The sequence below is a fragment of the Oryzias latipes genome, chromosome 8, assembly GCF_002234675.1.
Source record: "Oryzias latipes chromosome 8, ASM223467v1".
In the NCBI taxonomy this organism is placed as follows: domain Eukaryota; kingdom Metazoa; phylum Chordata; class Actinopteri; order Beloniformes; family Adrianichthyidae; genus Oryzias; species Oryzias latipes.
Window position 1 is genome coordinate 13,228,760 of NC_019866.2, and position 18,354 is coordinate 13,247,113.

Genomic DNA, 18,354 nt, shown 5'->3' on the forward strand with positions numbered 1-18,354 from the left:
ACCTTTAACCTTTACTATGATGGATGAATGAGAGTCTTCATAGACAATTGCACTTAACGCAACTTTCAGGAGCACATGAGTCTGTTTGGAGAGGATGTTTGGAATCCTTCTGTTAACATGAGGAGACTGGCTTGGAGGGCAGACTGTGGAGGAGCGGATAGAGAGCGAGAAAGGGTTGCAGTGGCTGGTGAACAAATGTGAAAACAGATCTCATGACAACCTGGAGTGCAAAAATGGAGAACAAGTAAAGGTGCTTCTGGTGAAGATTGAAGAGATGTGGTGCAGGAAATGATTCTTATAATGAAGTCGACCACAGTCGAGCAGCAGAAATCACGAGTCTGATGGAGAACGCAAATAAAAGAGCCAAAACGAGGAAGAGGATCATTGAAAGACAGTCAAGAGTACCGAAAGAACTCTTTAAAAGTGACGTAAAATCATGAGTCTTCATTGGATACATTTAAAAATATTGAAAGTTTATTATTACATGTATTATCTGTTTACATGGGAGAGACAGTCACTCACAGTTGTACTGTCGGGTCAAAAAGGGTCAGCAAAAAGTATCGCAGGCAATTGGATTCTATTCATGGAAAATTTTGAAGACGGATTGGACACAGCTTGAATTTAGAAGGTATCCGATAGTTTAACCTGTACAGATTTAGCTTAGTTTGTAGACAAACCTAAGGGTGTCTTAATCTTTAGTTTGTTTTTTCTGTGCAGGAAAATGAAGACCAAAGAAAACTCAGAGTTTCTGTGAAACATCACGGAAATTTTGATGGAGTTAAAGTTTCAGTTGTTGAGGCTGGTGCAAAGACACAATAGCACCTGTCTGGCTCAAACGGGAAGTTCATTGCAGTGCTTCCATGTGTGACCCGAGGCCTCACGCTTTTCCCCTGGTTGTTCCTGTTTGCAATCTATTCATCTCTGCATCATGCACGCTCATTTTATAGAAAATGCATGTATGAACAGCCTCATATCGATCATTTCCTAATTTAGGGACATTGGGATTGTTTTTAACATAGACTAATATCCTGTCCATCCCAGATGGTAATCAATACAATGAAGTCAGAATATTTTGTGAATCATGGCTTTGAAAGACGCATTTTTGCTGTCGATGGCTGATTGTAATACTCTTAGGCACCGCTAGGGGTCACTGTACTCTGCTTAATCAAACTGGTGATTGAAGGACGAAAAAAAAGTTTCTTTCTTCTTCAAAAAATTGAAACGATTCTAAAGTTTTGACTTCCAATGCATTGTTCATTCAGATATTCAGCTGATTAAGGGATCCGAACAGAACAGATTCCATTTTTTGTTCAATCTTGTAATTGATGCAACTTTATGTAACAAACTCAGGTCTTCAAAGAGCAAATTTTGAAATTTTCCTTTTGAAGCGAAAGCAAGCTCTCGTTTAGTCTTACATGAAGCCAAAAGTGTTTCCTTTGGTACAGAAGTCATGTGTTCTCAGCTGCAGAGGTTGAAACAGCACGAGTATGACTCAGGCAGTGCTGGTAAACAATGCATCACTTTACAAGTCATTACACTTTTAAACAAACTATAGAGTAGAGTGTTGAGATTTTAAAAAATCTGCAGTTGTGACTCTATTACTAAAGTTTTTTTAAAAAGAGGCCTATACGTGATCATAAATTGATCCAAAAGCTTTTTTAAGATACAAGAAGATGAGTCTAGAATTGGATCTTGGATTGATCACTTGATCAATTAAGTAATCATTCAATAAGTCTTTGTAAAGGTTTTTTGAATTAAAAATAGAAAGTCTGTTTCAGTTTGTCATCACTTTTTTGTAATATAAATCACACATTATCCAAACCCTCCTATCAAAAGAGCAACATTCTATGTTCTTGGACTGTTTTTATGATTTCACTGCAGTGAAACTTTTCTTACATTTAAGACAGTTAGGTTTGAGGATTAACTACAAACAGGTTACTGGTATTCAGCTACAGACTCACTACTTCCTCTAAAAAAAAAAAAAAAGAGAAGAAAAAAACAGAAACAAGTTGTGTGTGGTTTTTTTTGTTTACATGTTCTTTAATTTGTATCTTTAAAATTAAAAACATCTGAATTTCATTCTACCACCTCCAAAGGCACAGTCATACTTATAGCAGACCAAATTCATAAAACACTGCCACTGAACATCTTGTTTTTTTTTTTTTCTCAGTGTGTTGTGTACAGAGTAACAATGCACTATAAAAATGACTAAACATTTTTACTGGGTAAACCATTCTGTTGATCACCGAAGGACTGAGTGACTGTAGCACGAGGCTCAGTAGAAAGGATGGCGTGCTGGTCTGAAGCTTGTTGATATTCGTTGAAAACATGCCGTTGCTCCAAAAAAACAAAAAACCCAGAGAATGAAAGAAAATATATTGACAAGTTTTGACAAAAAAAAATTGATGAGTGAAACCAAAAAAAACATAAAGGACAACGATGCACAAAGGAGGAGTGTTGGAGGAGGACTGCATCCGTCAGATCTCACCAGATTCTTTGATCTGCGCTGCATGCAGCGTCTGCACGTAATCTGACACCTCCATCTCAACATTAAGCTGTAAAGCTTCAAAGCAAACGGAAAGAAAATTGTGATTACTGTGGCTTTTAGAGACAAAAAGTCAGCGTGTGCAAAGAGGCAGGGGTCTACATCTGTTTGTGATCAGAATCGTTGCTTTGGAAACCTGAACATACAGTCACAAACCAGTAAAGCACATGGAGGATTTCCCACAATGTGTGACAACACAGCACCGTACACTGCACGAGAGGCTCACTTAGTGACAAATAAAAACCAAAGTTAAGAATAAATACACGAACTCAGGCACAGTCCTCCTTAAAACAAAAACAAAGGGAATCAGGTGTGAAACAAAAAGAGGTTTGGCAAAAATATGGGGAATGTATCTTAAAATAAGGCAAGAACACAAGATCTCAAAAGGAAAACGAGGCCACAGAAGAATGCACTAGGACAGCACTTTGAACATACATGACACACGGTACCACCCCTCCCCTTTGCGAGACCACATTTCCGTAAAAACGGTGAGGATTTTTGCAGCAACTAACGAGTCCCTGTTCAACAGCTATAGCTTTCTCTTTACAGTTGTGTTTAGCAGCTGCGACAGGCACTCCAAGAGCATGAGACTTTTTTTTTTTGTTTCGTTTTCCTTTACAGACAAATACAGTCAAAGACTTCCCAAACCCCAATGGTTAAGATATAGGAAAATATCTACAGTTACATGTGGCAAAAGCCCACAGTCATACAACATTCAGACAAGCATGGAAAAGTGTGTTCAACAGGAGTACTACAGTGTAGGCAGGTGGGCACAGTGCTCACACAAGGAGTCACTCAAAATACCAAACAACGGGGCGTCTTTTACAAATCGCTCCTTTAGTTTTCACTCGACACCAAACAAATCCATGACGAATAAATAAAAGAAACCTCCACTTAAAGCCTACTAGTACTCTCTCTCTCCAGAGAAGTCATCGTTTACACAGAGTTTGCACAATTAAAAAAGGACCACTCTGAAATGGCAGTGACGGGTTTGTGGGGTTCTTGGGGGCAGCAAACGTCTCTCTGAGTTACTACAGGCTGGAATTCAAGGAGAGCCAGAGAATGTGTCTGATTTGGTTCCGTTTGACTCTTTGCAGCGACATCCTCTGGTTGTGCAGCCTTTAGCCAAACGTTACCTCCAAAAAGAACCAATGGTCTCTTCCCCCAGGCAGCAGCAAACAAATATGGTTGGAGCGAACAAATTACACAACCAAAACAATATGCAACACGTGTTTACAGACACGGATGAGATCTAGTATATAACCAACGTATAAATTAGTGTTTCTTTGTACATCTGTATGGGATCTTCAGCTCAGCTCTGGTTAGTTTTCGGCTGACCCCGTCGTGAAGAGGACCCCCTGATCAGTTCTGGCCAGTTTGGCGGGTGGCTCCAGTGACTCCTCCCCCAGCCCAGCCCCGTCAGATGGAAGGGACAGCTCCTGACCCTCCTCCTCACTCTCCTCTTCCTCGTCCTCTTCCTCCTCTGCAATTGGAAAGTGTTACAGAGGGAGTTTTGCTTGGAGCATTACTGTAGATGGGATTGATGAGGGAGAAAAGCGGCAAACCTTTGTCAGGATCCAGCTGGTTCAGACCCCGACCCAAACTGGCAAACTGTTGGTAAAAATCGGGGCAAGTTGGTGAGTGCATTTGGCTTCTGTTGTTTTTCTAAATTCTGGATTTTTGTATTAAATACCTCTCCCATGACGGCAATGGGGGTTTCTCCCTTCGCTTGAGCCACTCTGTGCTCTATAAGGTAGTACATGTACTCATCGTACAGCAAACGGATCAGGTGGAAGGATCCGAAGCTGGCTGCGCTCCGCAAGGTTAAATCTCTGATCACCATGGAACTGCAGAACACGTGAAAAAAACAACAACAACATTAAAATAGTGCAACATGTCCTATATTTCATTTCCAAAACGTACATTCTTTGTTTTCCATCCGTGCTTCCCCCACCACAGATGCAAACATAAGACTGAGACGGAGAGAAAATCCTCCAGGAAAAACACTTAACTAAAAATGACATAGTCACTTGAGGCTATTTTAGTCAATAGTTCAATTATTTATGAACTGTTGCAGTAACCCACCTCTGTTTTGAATTATGCCAGGCACACTTGGCCTGTTTAGTATTTGAGACAAGAGTTCACTAAACTGCCAGGTGATGCCAAACCTCCAAAAAAGACTCATTCATAAAAGATAAAGGTGGAAGAAAACACATAAAAAAGTCTGGTTTCTACCAATATTTTTAAAGTGTCGTCAAGCATTTGAATTACAGTGTTTATTACAAATTGAAACATACCGATTTAGTATTTGAACATTTTTGAAGATGGTAAAGCACAGAATTATTTTGTTAAAACAGACATTTGGTTGCTCGATCCCAGTTTTTGCCCAGTTTGCCATCAACAAACCTGCTTCCATTGACCCACATTAACAAAAAAAAGAAGAAAATACTACTAAATCTTTTTTCCTTCTGTTTTGTAATGATTTCTCTGTCACACCTGTAAAAAGACCACTTGAGGAGAAATAGTTTTGCAGCTTTGGGGAAGGCAGGGCTGTGCTGGTAGGGTTTCAGGACTTGGGAGACCACACTGTCAAGCCACACAGCCCACTGCTCTAAGGAGTTCTGCTGCTGGAGGGTCAGCTTGAAGTCCTGCTCCAGACGCTGAACAACGCGGTCTTCACACCGGCAAACCCATGAAGCCTGCTCCTGCAGAAGGACGACAAGAAAATGATCACTTTTGAACAGTAGATGAAATTAAAGAGGAAAAAGGCGTGAATTAGTCCTTTTTGGAAAGAAAATTGAAGTCAGACATCAGGATACAGTAAGAATATTAGCTGAACACTTTGAGATTTGGTGTCTCTGCAAAGAGGTAAACAGTTTCAAAGAAATACAGGATGGGTTTCCTGGTAAGAAAAGTTAAAGAAGTGACTGAGAAATAGGTAAGTTATGATACATCTGAGAAACCACAAGCTACACGAAAAACGCTGCATGTGCAGAACACTTTAACCCATGAAGGACTCTGCTGCTGACTCTGAAAACTGTGATCTTATCACACAGGATCCTCTCAAACCACAGGAATAAAAAAAAAAAATCCACGAACAAACCAACCTGGACGTTTGCAAAGTCGACCCGGTTCAGATCAGATAGCATTTGGTTGATCTGAGCTGTGTTCTGCAGCACAGCGCGGGCGGCCTGAGCAAGGTGGTTGAGACTGGTGTACCGACGCAGAGTCTGGGCAAATGCATTAGCGGATGTTACCTGTGGAAAAAGACATGACAACAAGCTAAACAGTTATAAAATAGGACAATTATTTTAAGAATTTTGAATAAAGATCAAATGTTTACCTAATCTAAATAGAAAGTTAGCTTCCATGAAATTAGCCTGATCTAAAAAAAATCTTTTTATTTGGATTTTTGAGAGAGAATTTGTATTTCTGTATCTCCTTGTTAAATCCTCCAGGCTGCAGAGACAGCTAGACACCTTTCTCAAAAAGCCTGATCCCTAACTTCCTGCGAGGAGGTGGAAGTGGCTGTACCTTGATGCGAACCATCTCCTCTGGGATGTTCATCATGGCGTTTGTCAGCCAGCTCTCCAGGCTCTTGGCAAAGTTACGGATGGCTTGAGTTAAGGCACCTTGGGACAGCAAAAAGGTGAATGGATTTAAACTCAAAGATAACATTTGATTAAAGAGCTGCTAAAACTAAACAAAAACACGTCTCTTGACTAAAAGCATTGTAGCTATTTTCAGTCAGCCTAAATGATGCTCCTTGGTTTTTCCTTGGGGCTGCTCCCTTCAGGGAAAAACATTTTATTTGGTTGCACTAGGATGGAAGTGACACAAAAGTCATCAGAGAAAGTAGCAGACATCATAAAGTAATTAAGCCTAAAGTTTGGCTAAAACTTGCCCGTGAAACAGGAAGAAATCTGGATACATCTCAGGACAGCACAGCAGACTGTGCTATCGTTTTTCTGCAGACAAAGCACTTTTGTCCAAATGAAGAAAAAAATCCCCATAAGGAAACGCTGACTCGCCTAAAAGACTGATGTTTTCTAACACTTCTTCCACTTTGTTCGACGCCTCAATATGTACACATTTTGGGTAAAACTGTCTTTGCTATCCACTAAAAACAGTAAGGATTTAGTTAAGCCTGACGGTGTCATAGCTGTGACTGAGACGCACTGGGGATGGGTCGGAGGACATCGGGGATGAGAATCTCCACCAGGCTCTGATAAAGGCTGTTGTCACAGTCACAGCTCCATCGTAGCACCGGCTCATACTTGCACAGCAACACCAGGCAGGATTTGGGGAGACGCTTCTCTGACTCGTCATGGCTGTCGACACAAACAGCAGGCATGTATGAAAGTGCATCAACAACTTTCTCTCTCTCTCTCTCTCTCTAAATATATATATTTTAGCTGAAATACTTGCTGAATCTTTGGCAGCCTGCACAAACACTAGAACTCACACAGCAATTGTGGCATCTCCAGCCTGACTTTGGCTAAACCTCCAGAAGGTCTTCCACAGAGTCTCCACCAATGTGAACTGCAGGTTGATCATGACATCCAGAATGGCCTGAAATAACACAGAGACAAAAGAATGAATGTCGGAAAAAAACAAACGGGAGAAAGAGAAACAGAAAAACCAAGAACAAAATGTGGTTTATTATTTAGGCTTGTTTTCTTAAGGGTACCTTTCTGCCTATAACAAAAGATCATCAAGATACTTTTACTGACTCCTTTTCAGCTATAGAGGTTCTTAATATTTTAATAAAACACAAGCAAAGTGGCCTTGTCTACCAAATCCAAGGAAATAACATATACATACATATATATATATATATATATTTTTTTTTTTTTCAAATAAACAAAGAAAGATGTACCATACATAAATAAAAAAAAGAGTGGCATCCAAATGTTCAGATACTATTAACATTTAGAAACCCCTCCTGAAGCAATGTGCCTTAAACTGACCAAACTAATATTAGTGTTGTATAGAGTTAACCACTACAAACCATTTTGAGCCATCCATTCTGATATTTTTTGTCTTCACCTCAAACAATAATGGGGAGGAATGATGATATGACAGAATAAGTCAGTTGATACTTTCAGGGCTACTGCAGGACAAAATTAAACAAGTGATTTCAGCTACCTGAGCCATTCCGAGTTATTTTTCTGTTATAGATCTTGGTTTGTTGTGTTTGGAGCCAGCAGTATTAAGGAGGTTCAATGCCAGTCTCCCAGAAGATGACAAAATCTGTTTTATATGGTGTCTAGTTTAATTTAGGAAGAGTGATCATAAATATTTAGCATTGGATCAGAGCATTACCTCACAGTGTTCTCTGTACAGCAACTGAAAGCTCTTTATGTGCTCCAGTTCAATTCCCTCTGGCAGCGACTTGCCTTGGAGATCAATATCTGGAAACTCTGGAAGAGCTCTGGATGCATCTGGACACAGCAAACACAAGATACATTCATCTGGTAAGGTGACTTGGTTCATTCAGTTGCACACATTTGTTACCGACATTTATTTACAACTTAATGTAATCACCTAAGAATTGTTGGTACTGCTGGACCTGTGTGCTGATGTCAACATGGCCCGAGCCCTGCTGCTGTTGCTGCTGCTGGCCTGCTCCTGCCGCTGTGCCATTGGTCATTCCTTCAACTTTATGCACGGGCTTCAACCTGAGGAGAAATTAAACACTCGATTCCGGTAAAAGATTATGGAATTGTGCAGAAAAGGGTTTATGTATAACACTAGTACACAAAAAATGGATAGAAAAAAGAATCAGAGAAATCACTGAAAAAGACAGATTCTGATGGGTAGTGCTTGTGTGTGTGTGCATGGACTCTGTACATACCTTTGTTTCTGTGAAAAGGGTTGTTGTCTCATGGCCAAATGTTGTTGATCTTCCATCAAACGGAGTAGAGAGGAGCCCGCCTTAATTCTCAGTCCATAATAGTGGTATTTAGAATTACCTCTACCAGAATAAAACAGTGTTTTTTAATAAAACATCACTGAGGGAAAGGAGATTCAGTTATAAACACATGTTCCTAACATGTTTATTTATGTGTTGAAATAAAAAAAAAGCTTTTTCTGTGTATCTTCCTTAATTAAAACTCAAAGTATTCTTAATCCAAAGTTATTTATAGTCCTACTCTGTTAGCGCGGAAGTAACCTTACGCTAATATCCCATCATCCCTTTGTTTATACTATCCCTCACTGGCTTACAGCCCAGCACAACCCTAAGCTAACATTACGGACGCCACAAAAATGGCGAGTAATATTGGAGCAATCCAGCTGTACAGTTTTGAGCCACGTCCGAGCTCAGATGAGGAAAATGAAGACGTTAATGTATCTAATTGTCTGCAAGTGGATGCATTACAATGGGGCAGAGCAGGGAGCTTCTGCTCGGCACACTGAAGCTTTTACGCCACAGCTACAAGCTTTTTCCAGAGACATTTTTTCATCTCCTCCTGATTTGTCACGATTTGAATAAAGAAATACTCAGAAATGCAGTTTTTATCTTAAATTATGTCTTCCATTGTGAGAAAAATGCTAATAGAACATGTTAAAAACACCCAAAACCCTACATTTTCATTATAGTGGGTCTTCAAAATATTTGGTTTGCGGACTCCACCCACTTTTGACTCATCCGCCTTCATCTTTACCCATTTTGTTTTGACATTGAGCACATTTGTTGAAAAATTCCCTCTAATAATTATTTTTTAATAAATGATTTAGAAAAGAGGACCAATGTTTTTCTCGTAAAGGCATAAAGAAAACTTGTTTTGTTTTAGGGAATTTTAATTAATGGGTGAAAAGGAGGAGGTTAGACTTACTATAAGTGACCCACATTTTCAATTTTAGGCAATCTTACCGAGTTCCCAGGCGCCGTGTGCGCAGCCCCATGAACACAGATCGAATAAGCTTTCCGAAAGAAGCAGCATTAACGGGCTCGAGTTTCTGCTCCTGACAGTGCAGCAGGTAGTGGCAGTAAAGGGTGGAGCGCGGCAGACTAACTCCTTCAGCTGTCTCATAGTTGTCCAGCAACCACTGTACCTGACACGCAGCCAAGTGAAAGAGAGAAAAAAGCTGATGTGATTAGAAAAACAACAGAATGCCATCAACTGAAAACCTTAACATGTAAAAAGAAAAAACACACACACATGCAAAGTCATAAACATATTTGAAATTAAATAACAATACATGCATTTTTCTGAAACTGAAACGTCACAATCCATCCATGTTACAGTCTTGTTAACCACTGAGGAATGAGGACAAAAACACCTGTTTGCGTGCCGTGGCATACAGTTTTGGTATGCAATGAACATATGAACTGGAAAATTGATGGGATGTCTGCCAAACACATTTTAGTTTATCATTCTGATATGGGATTTAATAGGATGAATTTGGGATGAACGTTATAGTGTTAGAGCATTTCAAGCAGATTATAAATGCCCTTCATCACATGCACCGCAATGACATGGAAATGATGAGGTCATGGTTTTGTTTTTAGAAATATAATTTCGTTTACGTCTTAGTTTTGTCATATTATATTATTATGTACACGTCTCAGGTCCTTTTTTTTTTTTAACTTGCCAAAACATAACAATGACATCATCAGTGTGCGCCACCAAAGGGTTGAGTGAATGAGAACGGAAGGAGACGAAATTCCTGCGCTTGGCACCTCTGCATACCTTCTTGTCTGCCGACGGCACGCTAGTCTCCTCGCCTTCTGTAATACTCACAGTGGCTGGGGAGGCGCGGGCAGTGTGCGAGAAGCTCTGGCTGTTGCCAGCTGCCCCGGCGCCACTGCTGCTGCCCAGCATGTAACCCCCTTGGATGACGTAGCTGCCTGCTGCGCTACCGTTCGTGCCGGTTCCATCCTCCGCTCCGTTGGCGGGACCCCCTGCTGTCACTACAGTGGCCCCTCCTGCTGCTGCACTGGTGGGCTGTGCCACAAACATGGACACCCCCCCGGTGGTGCCAGCTGTTACAGAGACAGTTAGAGAAGTGCCAGGGGTGGAGGCCTGCGAGCCTGAAGTCGGCTGACCTTCGTAATACTGGGCAGCTGTGGTCTGCGTGTACAGTGGGGTTTCAGTGTAAGGAAAGTTGCTGGAACGACTGAAGAAAAACGACAACAAACACGGTTTTTAAAAACAAGCATTCAGCTGAACTGCATCAGTAAACCAAAACAACTATATTTGTAGCAAATTCATCAGTTTTATTCTAACATTGTGCTGGCTGTGTAGTTGGCGTCTCCTCCTTCGACATACTGCACTTGATTGGCGTATACATGCTGCACCGGCACCGATGCGAGCTGCTGTTGGACCTAAACACACAAAAATCAACACTCAGAGCACTGCATAACTCATCACGTCATATCAAATGTTTCAGTCTGACCATTCTTGTAAAGAATTTGTGCAATGAAAGCTGAAAACACACATATGCTACACAATTCTCTCTTTCCCTTTATTTCACCCTGGCAGGCTCCCTTGTGTCCCTAACCTACTTGAAAAAGGAAAGGGGACTCGGTCCTGCCTAAACTGTATGGCTCTTCTGTCACTCGAAAAAGCTGCCGCTCTTCTTCTTTTCTATAACTCTCTATTTGTGCCGTCTTGATGCAAAGAAGAAGCTGAAATGTGGAAAGTTAGAACATAAAGACAAGCTGGCTAAACAAATGGACCCAAAATGAAACACAGAAAAACAGGTCAGCGTGATTAAACATGGTTTGATGTGGAACTATGCGATGGATTCATGGCACCTCCGTGGCGCTGAGCCCCACTTACTTCTTGAGTGATGTGCACAGGCTGTAGGCTGGTGACACTGAGCTGAGTGCCTGGCTCAGTTTTGGGAATCTGGGATGTGGCCTGCACAACTGACCTCTGTTGAATGGAAATACTATCAGAACAAAAAGTTTTATAAGAAAGTAAAAGGAGATTTCCCTGCTGTATGTGTGTTTTACCTGCTGGGCAGTTTGGACCTGCTGTACGACCTGTGTGGGAACCCCCGTCTGGACCACAGCAGGAGGGGGACTGGAATCCGACACACTGTCACTTGAGTTGAGGGAACCCTCTGAAAAATTCAGAGTAAGAAGCAGTTTGTTTTTAGCACTTGTCGAGATCCTATCAGTTCTTCTGTTCATCGATTTTTCTAATAATACAAAACAAATTGGGGAATAAATAACTAGGTTCCACACAGTCATTTTATAATCGTTCAAGTATTTATCTTTAAGATTTAAAAAGAAGAAAAGAGACTAGGCCTGCACAATTAATCACAAATGTATCATTATCCCAGCATCAAGCTGTGCAATAGACATATCGCAAAAGTTGACAAAAATTGCGATAAATGGTTACCTTAAATGTGCTAAAACCATCTTATGGCAGCTTGAAGTATTTAGGCTGCCAAGGGGGCTACTTTGGTGCAGCGGTAGGGCGGTTGACCTCTGATTCAAAGATTGCAGGCTCAATTCCCACCTTAAAGTGTCCTTTTATGAACGGGTGAATGGGACTGTGATTGTAAAGCACCTTGGGCCTTAAAGGAAGCTAGAAAAGTGCTTTACAAATGTACGCTATTTGCCAATTAACAAATCAAATAAATCTCTTTGTGCATTTGACCAATCGGATGGACCCCTTCATGTTGATGACCGATCAGATGGAGACGAGGGTCAGTCGGAGTATGATTTAAGTTATGCTGACTCTTATTTAAATTAAACTGTTACAGTGAAATGGAAATGATGTTTTGTTTTGCTATTTGTTTATGTATCGCAAGTTATATTGTCATCGCAATATTAATCACTAACATCGCAAATCGCGAGTTTTCCTCATATCGTGCAGCCCTAAAAGAGACAAATACATTTTGACCCATTAGAACCCACGGTGACATCGGTGTGACAGAAAAATATCAGAAATGGATTCTGTGGTCCACTTGGTTTGTGGTAAAATACACATCATTTTATTTTTAAGAACAAATTGGTTCTGATGGCTTCAAATATAACAACAGATTTGCAATGGCATGTCATTTGTGACTGCAAAAGCTGTAATAATATATACAGTTTACCTGTGACTGTAACAACAATGAACTGGGGAGTGCTTTGAGCATTTCCAGACTGGGTGGGAGAGCCCTGGATCTCTGCAGTCACATACTGCGTCTGAGCCGTTGGGGCTGGTGCCGCAGATTGGTTTTGACTTCCATTTGCCGCCTTTTGAGTCGTCACAACGGTGGATTGCTCTGCGGCAGCGGCTTGGTCAGCAGGCGTGACAATAGTGGGAGTGGCCACGGTTGTTTGAATCTCTGCCAAAAACTGGGGAGTGGGGGTGGAGGTGGTGTCAGGTTGACCCGCTGTGATGGTAACAGCAGCTCCCTGGGTTGGAGCTGCTGGCTGGATCTCACTTACATAGCCGGAGGTGGCCATTACAAGAACTGGGATTCACCCTAGAAAAAAGGAAAAACAGTTTCTACAGTTACTGTTTTCCTAAATAAAAACATGTTAAATGTATTAATTGTAAAAAGCCATTCATCTTAAGTTAATACAATGTTTCTAAACTACCCTATAACAGACCAACATTGAAGATACAACCACCAAATCAATTAAAAAAATTAGGAATCCTGCTTAAAAAAGACAAGCCATAACTAAGAAAGTATGAGCGGCTACCTCATAAAAATACCTAAAAAAGAGAAAGTGCAAAACAAAATGTGAGGGTAAAGCAGCAAAAAAATGTTTAAAGTGAGAAGCAGTTCATTTGTCCAAAAGCACTGGTGGTGATGAGATGTTTGCGGTGCCACTGATAAGAAAATGTTGGAAGGGCCAAGAGGAAGCGTCTGTTAGTGTATCATTACTGCAATCTGATCAGCAAACACACGTGATCATTCCTATGCAATCCATACAACACATGGCTTTAACCTTGTCATCCATCTTGCTGCATGTATACACAATTTCATTACTTTCTCTGAAATAATAGGCCAACGTAGAGGAAGCAGTTATAGAAATGAGGAAGGTCTTGATTATAAGTATTTATGAAAAAAAACAGCTTAAATGAGAAGATAAAATAACTTTTTGTTAAGATTTCAAAATATAATTGTGAAAAAGGAAAACTTAAAATGAGCCGATTTTTGGGTTTTGCAAATCTAATTTTACTAAAAGTTAAGGTTGTCTCAGAGGCGAATTTCTTATAAACTCCTGCCGCTCTGCAGAAACCATAAGAAAACGACAGGTTTTGTCATTTTTTACTAAATATGGCATAATCATAATTAAAAGACCACTGGGAACACTTTTAAAATGGATCAAAAGATGATTGGAGTGAGATGTTAAAGACATATTTATAAAAGCATGTAATCTGAACATAACCTTCCTATTTTAATTTTAATTTCTTAAATCAATCCGATTCAAAAATATAAAAAAAAAACAAGAGGAAAAAAAACACACAACATTCATTTATTCTTAAGAGATCCAATCTAAACAGCCGTTTCGTCTGAAACTTATTTTAACCATGTTTGCTGTTAGTCAACTAAATTACAAAAAAACAAAAATCAAAAAACAATCACTTCTGCAAAGAGCCAAACTGCAGATGACTTAACATTTTGCTTTAGGAAATGCCTGCAAGGTTCCTCTGTTTTTCTTCAATCTACTTTAAAAGAATTACTGCAAACGATTTATGTTAAGCAAAAGGACTAAAATACGTTTTTATTCATTTAACAGAATTCTTTTTATTTTTAATTCTTAAGTCTTTTATTTGTTTTTTTGTGTGTTTGTAATAATAAACATTCTTCTGACCTGACACTTGTTTCCTTCAGAGGCTGAGACTTGAATAAGGCTTCTTATTTATTAGTCTTTACATGAGGCTATTTTTTATTTTATTTATCAATTTCTCAGTCAAAACCAGCAATTACATAAGTTGCAGGATATTGTTTCACCCTTCAAAGGTTCATCTGACTGAAGAGCGTCTTCGCCACGCCCCTTCCACGTTTAATGTCCTCCACCTGCCACAGCCGTCTCTACTTTCACTTATTTTTGTCTTCTCTTGTTCTATTTTCTATTTTTTTGTACACTCTTAAAACAAACTAGTCGTAGCTTTTCTCGAGTAATGCTCTATTTTTAATTCTAAAGGTTAAACACTTCGTCTGTTGCGCCTCGCTCGGTTCGGGAAACGCCATGTGCTAACACACCCTCAGCACAACTTCTCTACCAAAAGGCCATGTTTATTTAAAAGTCAGATAAATTAGCTCCAAGAAGTAGTAATAAGAACAGGTTTGTCGTGACAGAACTGACGCTAGCAGTGGAGCAATGTAACTTGAGCAGCAGGCTAACTGGTCTCTACAACAACCGCCATTTTGTACCTTTGCTTTTGACATCGCCATAACAACGGCCTGCTTGTCTATGCATCTGTGGCTGCGTCGTCATGGCAGGAAAGAGTCGGTGTCACTCGACTTTGTGCTATACGAAAACGGCAACATTAAGAAACGGAGGCAAATCCTTTTCTAAACGCCAACTAGCTCGCAGGCTAACAACGATGTGAGGCAGTTGCCAGTTATGGCTACTGAGACAAGGGGGAAAAGCAACAGAACAGCCCAGCTGAAGCATTACGACGCCAAAAATATTTTAATATAGTAAAATATTCACCTCCGGTTTTACGTGTGAATTCCCCACAGGTCAAAATATCTTCTTTAATTTTTTTATGGCGGATTCAGGTGTTGTTGTTGTTGATTCTCGTTGCTGGGTTCTTGTCGCCAGGGCTACCGTGTCTATGGCGCCTCGTCTTCACCAGGGCAACTGTTGCTACCCACCCAGTCCCTGCCCTCCCCCTTCTTTGCTCTGATTGGCTGAAGACTTCAGATTTGTCTTAAAGGGCCAAAGTCGTTTCTGCCTTATCTACAGCCTTCCACGCCCGCGTGCAAGAAATTATTGCATGTTTAACTCTATCTTTAAAATGATTCAATTAGCAACACAACAAAGAGTTTTCCCAAAGTAATTAAAACAAATATATATTTGTACCTGCACATTTTTGTCAGGTTGTTTTCCAATTTCGACATGAGAATTGGAATTGGGGAGGAAGAAATTACACAACAAAGGTTTATCCTTTCTGACTCCACACATTCCACAGATATCAATCAAGTGGGATCGAATGTCTTCTGTGAGAGGAAAGCCTCATCCACACATAAGATACCTTAGGATCTTTTTTTTTTTTTTTAAAGAAATGCAATGCCACACAAAGATAGTCTCAGATTTGTGTGTAAAATAACATCCAGCAATCAGTTTAAATCTCAACACTTAATGCCGTGTACAATAAAAAAAATTAACTAATGATCGTTTACGATTATTGAGCATTAAAGCATTTTAGGACATAGCCTTTTGCAATAGCTCCAATAATTGCCACATGACCATGTGTTAATGAGTGTCAGAAGGGCACCATGCCAAAATGCCACTGCTTTTTATTATCCCGATAATTACAGATTCATCATCTTCATTGTAATTTCCTAAACAGGTAACCTTTGACTGCGGATACATAGATAAAAATGTGTTTGGTATTTGTCAGAGTCATGATGCAGTTTCTGTGTTATCTGTCTGTGAAAATGTCAGTGGTTTTGTGTCCATTTTTTTCTGTTCACCTTTTTGCCAAAGATAGGCACAATAGGTGGTTTTCAAAGAAGAAGAAAAACAATACAGTACAGAGTTATTCAAGGTCATAGGGGGATTGAAAATGGCAAAACTAATGCGCTAGGATGAAGCATTATCTAGGTAACACTGCCAGCATCTGTCAGTAGGCAGAATGCCATCAATGTTCTGGAAAATCCCTCCAGTGAACATATTTAAGTCACTTACATTTTCTTTAATGAAGGCCAAGTTAATGCATACAGTAAAAAAATTACAGATGTTTTTTTTTGTCTATTTATTTTCTTAATTATATCTAAATAAAGAAGTCACACACTTTAATCTTTGCATGCATGCAAAATATACCCTTCCTGAATAACCATGATGTTTTCCCTTAAATAGAAGTAGAACATTGTTTGCAGTGTTGCTTTAATCCTTAGACATGTATTAATTATTTTGTGTTTTATCAGCTGTTTAAAAATGCTGGAAAATTAGATCTGAACACAAATGTGCATCACAAACTAAAGCACATAGTTTGGAGGGGCCTCACACACATTTTATGGTACCTTTGCTCTCCTTTTTGTTTCCATAAAGGTCTCCCTCTGTATCTCCCTTTCAGATCTGTTTCTCTAGAGAAGGGCCTGCATGCGCAGAGAGCGTGGCTCCAATTGTATGGCTCCAAAACTCTTTATAAACCATGCCTGGGTCACCTGCAAATGCTCACCTCATGCAGACGAGAAGACTGAAAGGATAGAGGTGAATAAGGAAACATATTTTTTTCCATCAAGGAGGCACTTTCTTGTTATAGCTGCTCCTGGTACCATGTGGACAGCTGTGGTATTGGCTTTGTGCCTAGTTCTGGCTGGAGCTCAACCAATGGAGAACCCTGCGTATGGGGTGAAGCTCTGTGGCCGAGAATTCATCCGGGCAGTTATCTTCACATGTGGAGGTTCAAGATGGAAACGTTCACTGGGGAGTGCAGGTCAGGCCTTATGTTGACCCTTCACTTAGTATTTCTCATCTATAATCTCTGTTGGAGTTAAAAGATTGTGAGTTCCGGAATGTGGGATTTGTTCAAAAAATTTAAAGGAATTTTTTCTTGTCCAAAACATTCATTGTTTCATTCCTGGTTTTACAAATATTTTTATGGGGCTGCTCAATTATTGTCTAAAATAAAGATGGGTGTTATTTTAGTAAAATCATTGTTTATTTGTCCTGCATTTAACAATGTAAGTAAAAAAGGCAACAATTCTTTTTAAATGTAATACTTTTACTGTGTCAGAGATATTTCACTTGCGCATTTAACCCCTGCAGATGGTTCAGAAGATCCATTTGGTATCTATCCAGAAGAATCTTCAGAGGGTTTAAAACAGAACTTTGTGGTGGAGCGTCTCTTCCAGAGGAACAAAGATCTTAGCTTTGTGTCCAGAGACAACCAAGACGGAATGTTCAGCAGGCCCACACGTTCCTTCATCACCGATGAGATCCTGGAGGCTCTTCGCAAAGCTGACCGCAAAGGTCGGGATGTGGTGGTGGGTCTGTCTAACGCTTGCTGCAAATGGGGCTGCAGCAAGAGTGAGATCAGCTCCCTTTGCTGATGTGGGCATAAACAAGATGTTCTTTTTACTCTGATACACGATCACTTAAATATGCATTTTTTCTGTTGCACTTTCCCCCTCTCAAGTTGTCATGACTTTGTTATTTCACACCCCTGTAAGACTTTGGGTTCAGTTTATTTACGTAGTAGATGCTTTACGCTCTTGGGTGACCACTGAAAAAAGTCTAAATTTTTTTTTCATTACCAGCAACTGAAGATCCTACGTAGTTAGAGTTTGTAGAAATGTAACATTCATGTTTGATGCAGTTTTATCATTTATTTTTGTATTTGTGTGACCACTGATGTTTAAAACTGTGTGACAAAAAACATAAAACTGCTTTCCCGGTAAATTTGGTGATGTTGTCTTTCCTCACTTGAAAGCTTGCAATGAGTTTTGGAAGCATAGGAAACAAATGCCCAGATTTTTGTTGTAAGAAACAGCACCACTTTATTTGGAGATAATTATTTACAGGAGTAAAAGTATGAAATCAATAAAATTCTTATTATCTGTGATAGACAGACCAACAAAGTAAAAATATTAGTAATATATGGTATTGAAGAAAATTGTTAATATCAAATTTTTCTTATCTTTAGAAAAACACCAAAAAAGAAAAACAAGAGTTT

The 18,354-nt window shown here is 39.8% G+C and overlaps 2 protein-coding genes across 5 annotated transcripts; one reads left to right on the plus strand and one right to left on the minus strand.

Annotated features, from left to right (window-relative positions):
• Positions 1-3,800: 3,800 nt before the first annotated feature.
• On the minus strand, positions 3,801-15,322 carry LOC101166798 (MHC class II regulatory factor RFX1). 4 transcript variants are annotated; one of them, XM_023957604.1, is made up of 20 exons: positions 15,165-15,322; positions 12,605-12,979; positions 11,511-11,620; positions 11,335-11,430; positions 11,058-11,180; positions 10,780-10,877; positions 10,599-10,669; positions 10,243-10,535; positions 9,423-9,604; positions 8,403-8,522; positions 8,093-8,226; positions 7,871-7,989; positions 7,011-7,117; positions 6,725-6,876; positions 6,080-6,177; positions 5,653-5,802; positions 5,042-5,250; positions 4,239-4,392; positions 4,111-4,156; positions 3,801-4,028 (listed from the first exon to the last, which is right to left on the minus strand). In XM_023957604.1, exons 2-20 carry the CDS (start codon positions 12,957-12,959, stop codon positions 3,868-3,870), a joined length of 2,778 nt encoding a protein of 925 aa, XP_023813372.1. In that variant the 5' UTR covers positions 12,960-12,979; positions 15,165-15,322; the 3' UTR covers positions 3,801-3,867. The 4 variants fall into 4 exon arrangements, with proteins under 4 accessions (XP_023813372.1, XP_023813371.1, XP_023813370.1 ...); XM_023957603.1 differs by having other exon boundaries at positions 9,423-9,598; positions 10,294-10,669; XM_023957602.1 differs by having other exon boundaries at positions 10,294-10,669.
• Positions 15,323-16,924: 1,602 nt separating this feature from the next.
• Positions 16,925-17,743, plus strand: rln3a (relaxin 3b). Its single transcript, NM_001104818.1, is given in 2 exon segments — positions 16,925-17,115; positions 17,448-17,743. Coding segments are annotated over 2 exon segments (444 nt in total). The 5' UTR covers positions 16,925-16,955; the 3' UTR covers positions 17,732-17,743.
• The last annotated feature ends 611 nt before the right edge of the window (positions 17,744-18,354 follow it).

Excerpts from the sequence above, each read along its gene's own strand:
- LOC101166798 (XM_023957602.1), bottom strand. The coding sequence starts at position 12,959 with ATGGCCACCTCCGGCTATGTAAGTGAGATCCAGCCAGCAGCTCCAACC. Across the intron at positions 11,431-11,510 it reads AGGTCCAAACTGCCCAGCAG|AGGTCAGTTGTGCAGGCCAC; the intron begins GTAAAACACACA and ends TCCATTCAACAG. Across the intron at positions 11,181-11,334 it reads CTGTGCACATCACTCAAGAA|CTTCTTCTTTGCATCAAGAC; the intron begins GTAAGTGGGGCT and ends TCCACATTTCAG.